Source organism: Misgurnus anguillicaudatus, chromosome 4, assembly GCF_027580225.2.
Source record: "Misgurnus anguillicaudatus chromosome 4, ASM2758022v2, whole genome shotgun sequence".
NCBI classification, from domain to species: Eukaryota; Metazoa; Chordata; class Actinopteri; order Cypriniformes; family Cobitidae; genus Misgurnus; species Misgurnus anguillicaudatus.
The window spans coordinates 23825849-23839473 of NC_073340.2; the positions used below are offsets into that span (position 1 = coordinate 23825849).

Sequence of the window (13625 nt, forward strand, 5' to 3'; positions counted from 1 at the left end):
AAAAGGTCTTGAGATCAGTTCTGTGACCTAGCTGCTTTCATTAAAGCAGGGACTGAAATTATTTTAGCTGTAAAACTATATGCACAAAAAATGTCTATTCACAATGTTGGAGCACAGACTGTAATAGACAGTCAGACAAACAGACGTACATCACACTGACAAACATAAACATATCCTCAAAGAGAAAGATCTAACCTCAAATGTCAAAGCTACCTAGATGGACCCCACTCAAGTTAATTAAATTCGCTCTAGATCAATTAACCCCTTCTTTACAGTAATATTGCAATTCATAGAAAACCTCATGGCAGTACTGTGATCTGAGATTACCTTTAAGCTACAAAGACAGGCAAGGAAATCAAATTTACATGCCAGTCTCAATCAGTCCTCACATGATGCATAAATTATTTACTTATTCAAGGGACGAGGTCGTGGTGTGAATCTGAGGATTTAGGAATTCTCTAAGGATTTTTCATTGCTGGACAAAATGAGGAGAGGGTGAATAAATGCTTTTAGGAACTTGCTTTTTTCTGGTAAGTTTTATTGGAGAGATATATACAATTCAAATGAACTTAACAGATATTGGATGGAAGGATTTTCCATATTTTCCACGAACTTGCTTTCAATTCGGTCCTTTGTTCTCTTTCTTTGCATTTTACCCTAAATATTTAAAGGTGCCAAAGAATGCATTAAACAATATGTTAAATTGTTCTAATATTTATAAATAATGTAACTTTATTAAGGGCAAAAATGATCCAGAAACGTTTTTACATGTCCATTTACAACCCTAGGATTTGTCTTTTGAATGAAATGGTCTATTTTTTGCCCTATTTTGTGAGGGTCATGAATAATAATATTGAGCTCTGCTCTGATTATTCTGCTCTGCTCTGAGGCTCATGTCAGTAGCTCACATTAGTAAACTATGTTTGAGCCTGTATCAGACGAAAATACAGTAAAACGTTACTGTAAAGTCAATAGTAGAACTTTAGCCTAAACGCTACCATATAGCATTAATTAGCATGTAGCGCTAACTCTGCAGTCAACAACTTGGTTTTTAGCATTTTAACAACTCTGAAATTAATTTAACGTGTAATTTAATGTTGGGGGTGTACATCTCAACTGTGACGTCACAGTCGGTGTTATGTTGAGATTGGCCTGTTTTCCAGCCGTCTTTTGTGTGCACGAGGTTTACATAAAAATGAGGAAACAAACGCATTTGAGGCTCACGATATGTCATTACCCAGGCTGATCTCACAAGAATTCGTAAATATTTTACAAGTTAGCTAATTCGTATGGATTCATACAAAGTTAATCACGCAAAAACATGCAATTCTCATGAAAACAACAACAACAACAACGAAACTCAACCCTTAACCCCGCCCCTAACCCCAATGTCACGGGGGTCAAGGCAAATCGTACAAAAACTTACGAATGTGGTCGTATGAATTGATACGAATTCTCTTATTATTCATCTATGCCTATACAGTTTTTTATTCTATGACACCTTTAAGTACATTAAAAATGTTCTTTCTTATTAATACTCAAGTAAATATATTTATTACTTTTACTGATGTAAAAGTACTTATGTAGCCTACTAGATTTGAATGTAATGTATTAATGTAAGTATTAAATTAAATTTAATATAAAAGGAGTAAAAAGTGCTTTAGAATGTACTGAAGTAAAAGAAAAATACTCAAAGCATATAAAGTACAGATACTTGAAAAACGTAGTTGATTAAAGTTAATATACTTGAGTCCATAGCTACTCTGATTCAATATATTGCCAGCGGCCATAGCATTGCAAGTGGCAAAATAAAGTAGGGGTTTAAAAGTTTAATGTGCAAAAGTATACTTGCAAAAATACAAAAGTATACAGGTCCGTATCCAGCCTATTGAAAGGGGGGGGGGGTTCTTTTTTTCAAAAAGTGTACCTTTTTTGCAGTTTTTCTCCTCCTTTTGTATTTAATTATGAGCAAGGCTGTACGCAGGATTTTATAAATACCGAGGTCCATATAAGGAAAAAATATTTTGTGCTCTACATATATGAATTTTAATACATCTGAAAACAAAAGAATCAAATAACAATAGATTTCAAACCATGTCAGTATGCAGAAGACTTGTGTTGGTCATTAGGATTGTAATAATTATTTTACCATCCTGGGCACACTGAGCTGTGTCAGTAAAGTAAACATAGGCTAACTGAATATAGGATAATTTTAGTGAATTAACTAAAGGCTATCAATAATTAGTTTATTAAATTAATTCACAATATGCACATACTTCTTATACACTTATCTACAGCATTTATCATGTGTGATATGCGTTGTTGAATTTTGTTTTAAATTTTTTACATGCATCATCAATCATCCTTAGAAACGTCTGTGAACTGAATGAAGAGACGCCCACCTGAAACCAGTCGTCAAACTCAGCAAATAAAAAAATGAGGGACTTTTCAGCACTTAAACTGATATGTAGGCTACATGCTGCCCGACACTATGAATATATATAAATATAACGGAGAAGGGTGGACACACATCCATACTCAGTCGAGGGAATGCGCGGAGACCTGATGCTTCACTGCCTCCTTACGCAAAGACTCACCTGGACTCCTCAATCTTCACGTAAATTGCTTTAAAGGAAAAAAAATGGATGCATTTGGCGTTAAAAGTTTTTATTTTAATTCTTAATCATTGCACACTTGTCGCACAGTACAATGTTACATTTCTCCAGTGTGCGCTAACTCAAATAATGTCGGTTTGTATATAAATCACGTCTTGGACTTTGTTCACCGGCTAGCGTCACGAAGCTTAACGTCAAGAAGCTTAACTTTTTCTTGTTTTTGATCCAAATGCCTGCCCTTCTCACTGCCATGGAGTCGTTTGGGTCTTCAGTCACCGAATCCACCGACAGCATCACCATCAAACCGCACGATCCTTTCTCTGGTCCACTGAAGACTGTTGCGCCCTGGAATTACACTTTCCTCGCGTCTCTGATGTTTATAGTGACTTCGCTCTCTCTGACAGAAAACTTTACCGTCATGCTCGTTACTTTCAGATATAAACAGCTGAGAAAGCCCTTGAATTATATCATCGTCAATTTATCCGTCGCTGACTTTCTAATGTCACTTATAGGAGGCACCATAAGTTTTTTAACGAATTCACGAGGGTACTTCTTTCTGGGCGTCTGGGCGTGTGTGCTGGAGGGATTTGCCGTCACTTTTTTTGGTAAGGTAGTTAGTTGTTTACTGCAAAAACCTATGCATTGGCTATTTCATTGAATAAAACAGGTCAGCAACGTGTTTTATTCACGATAACGTTCAGTTTGGACCTCTTCACCAAGTCAATGTTAGTAAAATAGCGCAGCACTATGGTTATTTTGTTACATTGTTGTTGCAACGTTGTTACATTGTTTACATGTAAGACATCATGATACATTGGGTTGTATAATATGGCAAAAAAGATGGTTTAATGAATATGCTTAAAATATATATTTTAAACATTTAAGATTTAAAAATACAGGTTTAATAAAAGCAATAAGGCACTCAAGGAAATTGTGAATTATGAATTATAATGAACAACACTGTCTACCTTATTGCTTGTTTTGTTTTAGATGCTTATCATCTGCAAAATTTCATTTCTCTGGAGGGGTGGGAGAGCAAACAGGAAATTTTCTTGCAAGTGCATTATTATTTTAATTCATAATACCCCCCCATTCCTTACTTAGCCATGATTTAACAATAGCAACATAGTTTTACTGGTAATGTGCAGTAAAGCCATAATAAACACAAATAAAAAAATACTTTGCTCTCATAGTTTGCTCTCAATACTGTAACTATGGGTTAACCATCATGATATTTGTGGCAAAACTATGGTAAATGAAAGTAAAATACACTTTAACTATAATAATTTGCTTTTTAAAAGCGAGAAAATACCTCTTAGTGCAAAAAGGTTGACATTTTAAGTCTCATTAATTCATTTTCAGTTACTAAAGTTACGGATTTGACATTACATACAGAAATAAACTGTTGTAACCTCTTGCTTTCTAGGAATTGTGGCTCTGTGGTCTTTAGCAATCCTGGCATTCGAACGTTACTTTGTGATCTGTCGGCCCCTGAAAGACGTCCGTTTGGGAGGCAAACATGCAGCTGTTGGTCTTATTTTTGTATGGACCTTCTCCTTCATATGGACTTTTCCACCAGTTGTGGGCTGGAACAGTTATACAGTCAGCAAAATCGGAACCACGTGTGAACCCAACTGGTGAGCGCAAAATCCTTTAAATCTCTCCTTTTTATTCATTTTTATTTATCATGAACATGTAAAAGCAACAACCTCCACCATAATTTACTCTATACAATATGATGCTGTTGATGAGAACCAATTTATCTTCCACGTTACCCCACCGTTTAGGTTAAGTCAAGGTGTCTTTCTGTGTAATATTTTGGAAAAGCAACCTGCATATAAAACCAAGGCTGATGTCATGCAGCAAGATTTTGAAAAATTGCTTTCAAGAGAGTCAACTTTAGTTCATTTGACTTGTATAGCCTTGTCCTTGGAATACAAACAACAGAAAAATTGAATTGGTAATGCATAATGGCACAAAGAAGCCTGGGTGTGAAATTTACTAATGTAGGATATGACTGTGTACATGTTGATGTATTTTATGCATCTTTCTCTTACTGTTAATGTAGTTTCACAGTTAAAAAAATACTTGGCATATCTAAAGCTTCTGTTTTCTTGCTTTAAGGTACTCGACCAACTACTATGACCACAGCTATATCATCACCTTTTTCACCACCTGTTTTATCATTCCTCTTGGCGTGATCATTATCTCATATGGAAAACTTATGCAGAAGCTCAAAAAGGTTAGTCTTATAACTAATCTATACATTTTATCTAAATATTTAATGCAAAACATATAGAAATATAAATAGGAAGCTTGTGAGATAGTTGTGTTGTCTGCCTGACAAAACCTACATTATAAGTGATAGCTCACTGTTATAAAAGCTTGTCCTGTAAATCACTTGAGCATTGTGCTTGCAGATTATAATAGGTCATAGGTTTGATTCCCAAGGAACACACATATTGATAAAAATAAATATATACTATCTTAAATGCATTGTAAGTTGCTTTGGATAAATGTGTCTGCCAAATGCATACATGCAATGCAAATGTAAAATGCAGCTATCCTCTAATATGTCCAACAGGTATCGAACACGCACGGAAGGCTGGGTAACGCGCGTAAGCCTGACCGTGAGGTGGCACGGATGGTCATAGTGATGATAATAGCCTTCATGGTTGGATGGACACCTTATGCAGCATTCTCAATTATTGTCACAGCCTATCCCACAATCCACATTGATCCTCGCATGGGCTCTATCCCAGCCTTCTTCTCAAAGACAGCAGCTGTTTATAATCCCGTCATCTATGTGTTCATGAACAAACAGGTACATCTTAATCTGCTATTTTCAGGTTTTTCAATAATTAATGCATTTAAGTTTAGCATACCACACTGAGGAGGAAATTTGACAAGTTCTTAATATATTGAAAATTGATTATGGTGTATTTTCCAGCCCAGTCACACGAAATTACCTACCTATTCACGTAATTTTTTTATTCTTTTTCGTGATACTGTCACAAATTTCCGAGTTTTTGTGAATTTCTTTTTATGTGTCATTGTCACGTATTGGTAACTCAACTGTTTTGTCTTATATTCTTACCATTTCCGCTTCGGTTTAGGGTTAGATTTACAAAAAAATGACATCCTTACACATACCCAACTCTAACCCTAACGCCAGGCGACAAAGTTTTAAAATTTAGAAAATATAAAAAAAATCTGAAAAAATAGTACAAACCAATACTTCAAGTGACAAGTGAGCGAAAATGGTTTGAAAATAGGAAAAAGCAGTTGAGTAACCAATACGTGAAAATGACACATAAACAAAAAAAAAACGTGGAAATTCGTGACAGTATCACGGAAAAGAAAAAAAAATTACGTGACTATAGGTACATAATTTTGTGAGACTGGGTAGGTATTTTCTGCCTTTATGGATTAAGAAAGCAATAGCTAGCTTTAAGTTATTTGTAGGTCATTGTAAATGTAGGTACATTTTATATGTAAGTGTTGTTTTATGTGTTTTCTTTGCTGAACAATATACGAATCATAGCGTTTATTAAATTATAATATACCGGTAACTAAATTGAAGGGGAATTTGTGTTAAATAAATTATATTATTAATCCTTCATAACATTTAAAATTGAAAATATTTTCATTTATAAACCTGATAGCATTACATTTCTAGACGTGTTTAGTCCTAAATATCAGTGAAATATATTTTGTATAATTTTTCTTAGACTTTATAAAGTCAGAGTTGTATTATGGAAAAATAGATACAGCTCAATTACGAACTCAATTTTCATAATTTTTTATATTAGTATGCAACACATTTTATAGAAAGAAATGACAGTCGATTTTGTTTAGTTTTTTGCCTAACAAATAATGAAACATATTTATATTTAATAACTTAGTTAATACCTGAAGAAAAATGTATCATATCCTCTAAAGTTATATTTTAACTTTAGGAAATTTGTGCGTGCCTTTTGCTATCCTAAGGGGAAGTCATTGGTCTCATTTTGAAGCTTCAGTTGTTTTGACATATTGGTCAACTAAGGTTTAAATCTATTTCAAAGATATTCTGTATTCCTACAGGAGTTGGGTGTTATGAGCATTATGGTCAAAGGTTGTTTGATATCCAATCCTTTTCGTGTGTGTTACAGTACATTCAGCTCTCAAAAAGAAATTTTTTATAAGTGTCCCCGTAGCGTGCCGTTTCATGTAGAGAGAGAATCTTAAGTCTTTTGTGGCTCTGTTGACCACCCCATGGATTTGGGTCCCAGATGGTTTGGGACTCTGCTGGAGCTATATGGCTTCAAGACCCCTTGAGCTGTGCACATCTTTCAGAAGTAACTCACTTCTCTCGCATCTGTTTCGAGAAAACATTCATGTTACTCAATCACAGTTTTTTTTATGTGCTTTTCTGGGGGATTGTTGGGAGAAAAACCCCACCAATAATCAAAATAATTCTTAGTCCTACAGTATTATGAAAACATGTACAGTTGAACCTTCAATGTTCATACCAAATCTATACCTACGGACGTGAGAGAGAAGACACAATAAATCAATTGATAAACTCTTGGCAGCAGTGGCGGCCGGTGACTTCTTTTTCGAGCCCGTCATGTGTGTGGTTCCTTATTTCAAAATATGTGTTCTGCGCATCGAGAGATCCTGTGTGCATCACGTGTCTTGTCCAAAATAAGTGCCTGCTGCAGATGCATCTAAAGGGCTTACAGTATGATAAAAGAGATGCTCAGAGGTGGTTAAGTTTGATTAGGGTTGGAGCTAAACTCTGTAGTGCTCGGCCCTCCAGGGTAGCATTTGAATAGCCCTGCTCTATTGGGTTGAGACCTGGTGACTGTGGGGGCCATTTTAGTACAGTGAACTCATTGTCATGTTCAAGAAACCAATTTGAAATTATTCGAGCTTTGTGACATGGTGTATTATCCTGCTGGAAGTAGCCATCAGAGGATGGGTACATGGTGGTCATAAAGGGATGGACATGGTCAGAAACAATGCTCAAGTTGGCTGTGGCATTTAAACTATGCCCAATTGGCACTAAGGGGCCTCAAGTGTGCCATGACCCATGAAAACATCCCCCACACCATTACACAATTTTTCCCTTTTCACACAATCCCAGTAACTGAGCAGATTGTGAAATACTCAGACCAGCCCGTTTCACCAACAACCATGCCACAGAGTTCAAGAGATTGTCTTGACCAGGACCACACCCCTAAATGCATTGAAGCAACTGCCATGTGATTGGTTGATTAGATAATTGCATTAATGAGAAATTGAACATTTGTTCCTAATAATCCTTTAGGTGAGTGTAGTTATTATATGGTCAGTTTTTGCAGCTGTTTAATAGCACAGCGTGTGTATTTGGATATTACAAGAGCTCTTGAGTCAACACAGAATCCAGAGAACATGTATCTATGGTCTGTGTATGGGCACTGTTGGCAAACTTCGCTTTTATTTTTGTGTTCAGTTAGTCTGTGATGAACTACAAGAGACCTTAGCTATGTTTTCTGAGATAGTAAAAATATACATGACCATAAAAAACTCCTGTAGCTCAAATGGTATGGAGGCAAAAGTTATGACTTTAATGTCCATACTCTCAAAAAAAAGGCTCAAAAGTTCCCAGTCACTGGGATGGTACCATTTTGGTACAGATATGTACCTTTAAGGGACCAATAGGCACCCTTTTAGGTACAAAAATATCATTTTTAAAAGGATGCCTACCATAGAATCTCTCTGAATTTTACTGAGATAGAAAAAATATGTTTTAATTACTCAAGCGTTCCTTCTTTTCCAGTCCAAATGAATATGCAGACATCTCAGAGCAGGTACTTACTGTATGACCTTATCTGCTTGAATTAAGGTTAAAATGTCCTTGTTTATTCATAGAGGAATCTTGCCTGATGACCTTTTAGTGCAGACATTTGCCACAGTTGACACAAACCCTATGCTGTTTATAATCAGCATAATTAAAAGCGTAAACTCTAAAAATAATGCTGGGTTGTCTCAGCCTACGCGGTTGTCTAAAAAATGCAAAAAAAAAAAATATTAAAAACTCAAACTGTTATATACAGTAGGCTACATACTCCAAGAGAGACCGAACCATTGGTCTTGTAACTGTTCAAACCAGTTGGTATTGAATGCATTCACTTAATAATTAATGCACTTTTGCTATAGGAGCAAATCCCCATGCACTAGACTCAACAAATAACACACAAACCTCAATCATGACAGTTAACAAACATCATGCATTAAAAAACAACATCAACAACACTATAAATAAAGCCAGCAAGCACTTAAACTATTTTCTTTTAAATAATATAAACCACATAATTGTACAAGCAAAATTTTGCTTTATTTTGTGCCTTAAAGCGTAACCAAACCCCTGGTCATAGCCTGACTCCGCCCACTAGCAATATTTGAAAAATGCAAGAAAAATGGGCAGATCCCAACGGAGATAGAGGGGACGAACTAAGCTCGTACGAAATGTTTGGTTAGATCGTAACAAGGGCGTGGTGAGCTTGAACCTGCTTGTGTCACGAGTCACTTTTTGGACCCAACATCCAATAGGAAGATTCAACTGCAGTAGCCACCGTTCAACCTGAAGAGGGCAGCACTCAGACGTTTTTACACCATATATTGTAGTATTGAAACACTTTACATCCAAATGTCAACAAAGTTACTAAAATCAATGAACAGCACTAATAAAGCATCATTCTAACAGATCATTAACTAAAAAAAGTTGGTTTAGGGTTTAGTTACTCTTTAAGCATGATTGTCTTTTTCATGTCACTCGCATGAATTTCTATAAATTGTTTTTTTGTCCGTTGCATGACTTTCTTTTTCGTTTCATTTTATGTATTGTTCTCTCATAGTTTTTTCCTATTTTCTTGGGGTTGGGGTTAGAATCACTTTTTGTTTTCATTTTTAGACATCCCTACACAAACCCCAACTCTAACCCCAACTCCAGGCGACCAGGATTTAAAAATAGAAATAAAAGAGAAAACAATACATAAAATGACACAAAACAAAAAGTCGTGCCACCAACACGAAAAAGACATTTGGGCTCAAGGCAGGAAAAAGCTGAATTTCGTGACATAGACACAAATAAATTAATAAAAATTTTTGTAGACAATTTCAGCAGTAACAACATAAACAAGCGGCTGTCGCGGTACGCACGTAACTTCCAGTAAACTCCGCTAAGAATAAATAACAACAAAGTTCTTTAAAACTTTGTTTATTTATATAACAAGTAAAAAACAACACATAGATTACCTAAGAAACCAAAACATTGTTATTTTCGACGAGGCATTTGTTCAAGAGATCAGTTTAGCAACTAGTCAGATCATTAAAAAAACCGAAACCGGAAGTAAGGTTTGGATCCAGACGTGTATCACGTGCGTCCGATGAAACCGTCTATAACATGACTTTCCGTGAGATCATCTGCTCTTATTTATTACACTCTCAGAAAATATGCTACAAAAGCTGTCACTGGGACAATACTATTAAAAAAGGTCCTAAATTGTACTATTTGTACATGATACCAGTTTTTACCTTTGAGGTTACTAATATGCACTCTTTAGGTATAAAGGTGCACTTTTTGAAAGGCTAATGCCCCAGTGAGTGCTTTTGTATACTCTCAGAAAAAGGTACAAAGTTTTCACTGGGACGGTATACCTTTTAAAATGTACCATTGTGGTACAGATATGTATCTCTGAGGTACCAATTTGTACCTCTAATGTACCAATGTGTGCCTTTGAGCTACCAATATGCATATTTTAGGCACAAAAGTGTACTTTTGAAAAGGTACCACCCCAGTGACAACTTTTGTACCTTCTTGTACCTTTCAGTGTACCTTTATTTCTGACAGTGTAATAGAATAACATTTATTAGACCAAATAAAAATGTTCTCATCCTAAAAAAGTGGTTTAAGTTATTTAATTATCTAACATGATGTTTTTCCTTTTTTCAGTTCAGGAAGTGTCTGATGCAGATGTTTAAGGGAAATGGCACCAATCTGGACTCCACTAATTTGAATCAGACATCAGATAAAGGGGCCATCACTGCAACCGTTGATACTCACCTTGTCGAGATGTCCACCATTGCTGCTCGCGTTCCCATGTCCTTATGCAATTTGGAAAAGAGTGAGGATGATGAGGAAGTGGAGAAGCCAGATCAAAGTGGGAATGGAGGTCCAAAGCAGCTCCCTATATCTGATAATAGAGTTTGTCCTTTGTAGATCTGATTATACCAGTACCATTCCAACCTGTCGTCTTATGGAGTACAACTGTTACCCTTTTAGAGAGTGTATGGTTTGTGTTTTCATATATTGTCTTTTAATGTATTTGTTATGTTGTGACGATGTGCAATCAGTCTTGGTGTATGTATGTGCTTGTCAGTAAATCTCGTAAACATGCAATACATTGTCTTTGAAGAGCGAGTTTTAGTGCAAGTTGACTGCACACTGTTATTTCAGTCCAGTAAACCATTTACAGAAATGAAAAGTAAATAATGTAAATGCTAGCATTTGATTAAAAGATGTAAAATAACATCCTGTGTGTCTATGTATGTCACATTAAGCTGTATGTTACACCATTACAATACATTTTTGGTGACTTGAGCAGCACTGTTACTGCTTTTTTAGAAATCTTATCATTGTCATTATAATTTATGATTTTGCCTTCTATGTAATCTTTACTTGTGTGTTTATTAAGATTTTAACCTATTTATTTGGCATATGTACAGTATGTATGTAGACACGGGTGCATATATGTTTGAGTTACATGTTAAAAGTCTTACTGGGTCAAATGTTTGGTGTTTGCTTATTTATCTTCTGTCCAAAGTCGATCATTATGTTTATCTGTGGCATGCCAACAAATGTTTTACTGTATTTATCAAGATCTTTAATCTCGCTGGATATAATAAAAGTAATTTACATTATTATATTTTAAATAAACAAGATTTTAGTTTTTAGAAATAATTGTTTATTTTTTATATATGTCAATGCTGTAGTACCAGACGCTAATAAAGCAACTTTTAATAACTTTCAGCGTGGTTACTGAACTGATGCTTATTAAAACACAAAGACAATATATAAATATATATATATATATATTTAATATAAATAACTTTTTTTAACAACCCAGCAGGAAAAAAATAGGAAATTCTATTACAGTACAAGCTAAATAATTCTAAGGATCTTTTACAGTGAAAAATCCTTGTTGCACTTAAATGTTTAAGTTTAAATGACTTGAATTAATCAAACACATTATTTCAACTTTGTTTTGAACGGTGAGGAGTTGGTATCAAAGAAAAAACTAAATTGAATGGGCTTAGGTTATTACAATAATTTTTTTTAATATTATTGCAACTCGCAAAAAAGTTTAAATGACTTATTAATTCAAGTTGTTTTAACGTAATCATTTAAGTGCAACCAGCATTTTACCAGTGCAGTGTATGCATTTATACGCATAATGCAATATGTCTTTGGTGATATCTGCAGTGACAGCAATAGAGGATGCATAAGCCTTATTTTTTTGTATTTAATGCAGATAATTGTGATGAATGTGTCGAGATGTGGTTATTGTAAAAACTGCTAAAATATCCTAAAGCAAATTCAGCACTTCATTGCATCACACAAAGAAAATGAAATAACAAAAAACCTTTGAGATGAGATTTGAGCTCTGCAGGTTCCCTTAAGTTCAGAGGCACTCTTTTAACATCAGCCTGAATAAAAGCATCTGAATTCAATTTCTCTCGGCCATGGTCTGTTATCACCCTAGGTAGCGAGAGGCACCAAGTGCACATAAAAAAGATTCATGAACAGAGGACCACCATGCCTGATCTCAATCATAAACGGAAAGTTAGAGGAGGTAAAGAATTTTAGCCTGGATCCTAAACATCAATGTTGAAAACAACAAAGAAAGCTATGTTTCTTTAAAGTCAGAGTCTAGAGGCAAATTACAAAGCTGACAAAGGCAACTGGAATAAATTAAACAGCTACAACCCAAACATTTCAATTCTCTTAAATTCAATTTGTTGGGTGGGTATCACATGATCTGGCTGATGAACACTGTAGGTCACATATCATTCATGTATCACACAATCATCTGCGATCAATAGCAATTCCAAAGGCATCAAGACTAAAGCTTTGGGCTTAAAGGATGAAATTTTTATATTTTTCCTATTTAAAGCTGCTTAGTATCTTTTAATAGCAGAGGACTATTTTCGGGCACTGTGTAATATCATTGCGCCTCCTGCAGCCATGTTACAGCAGCAAAGTCCTTGATTATTATGCCAGAATAGTTCATAGCCATATCTGCCTAGAAAATCACAACTTTTAATTTTCTGTCGGTCTTAGTACACGATGTAATACAGAAGAGTCAAGTTTTAAATAGAAAAAATCTCCACATTCTTTGTTTATTTTTAGCACGATGCTAATGGACTAATCAGATTCTATGGATTATGCTAAGATATGCTAAAAGTGATAGCGCCAGCGGCCAGACTCATAGATCAGCTGAATGGATTTCAATGTTAAAAATCAAATGTTCCACTATAGGGGAGCTGGAAAATGAGCATATTTTCAAAAAAAGTGGAGTGTCCACGCACACACAGCGTAGACTTATATACATATATACATATTGTATACGTATAGACGTATGTATATGTTCTGCTTTGACTCTGCAATGAATGAAAAATCTCTTTGATCATCTTTGGTGTCCCACTTACTCTTTGTATGTTAGTGGTCTCTTGCTTGCCATGTCCGCTTTTGTTCATGTTTTTCTCTCATCTCTGTCTTCATTTCCATATTCCAGGATTTTTGTTAAGGCCTCAGATTGATGTGAATTTCCAAGATGTCCTGCTCTAGAAACTTGCACTGCCTGCAGGCCTCTGCTCTTAAAATTCATCTGAAATGCTGACCTTTTATGGGGCATTACTAATAAAAAATGTCCACAGGACCATATGATAAGAGCAGCCTTAGCTTGGCCATACAACATCTAT

At 35.3% G+C, this 13625-nt stretch overlaps 1 protein-coding gene across 1 annotated transcript; it reads left to right on the forward strand.

The window, feature by feature from the left end:
• Positions 1-2617: 2617 nt before the first annotated feature.
• On the forward strand, positions 2618-11635 carry valopb (vertebrate ancient long opsin b). The gene is made up of 5 exons (XM_055177099.2): positions 2618-3220; positions 4042-4252; positions 4740-4857; positions 5200-5439; positions 10597-11635. The coding sequence occupies exons 1-5, from the start codon at positions 2845-2847 to the stop codon at positions 10861-10863; spliced, it is 1212 nt and encodes a 403-aa protein (XP_055033074.2). The 5' UTR covers positions 2618-2844; the 3' UTR covers positions 10864-11635.
• Positions 11636-13625: the final 1990 nt, after the last annotated feature.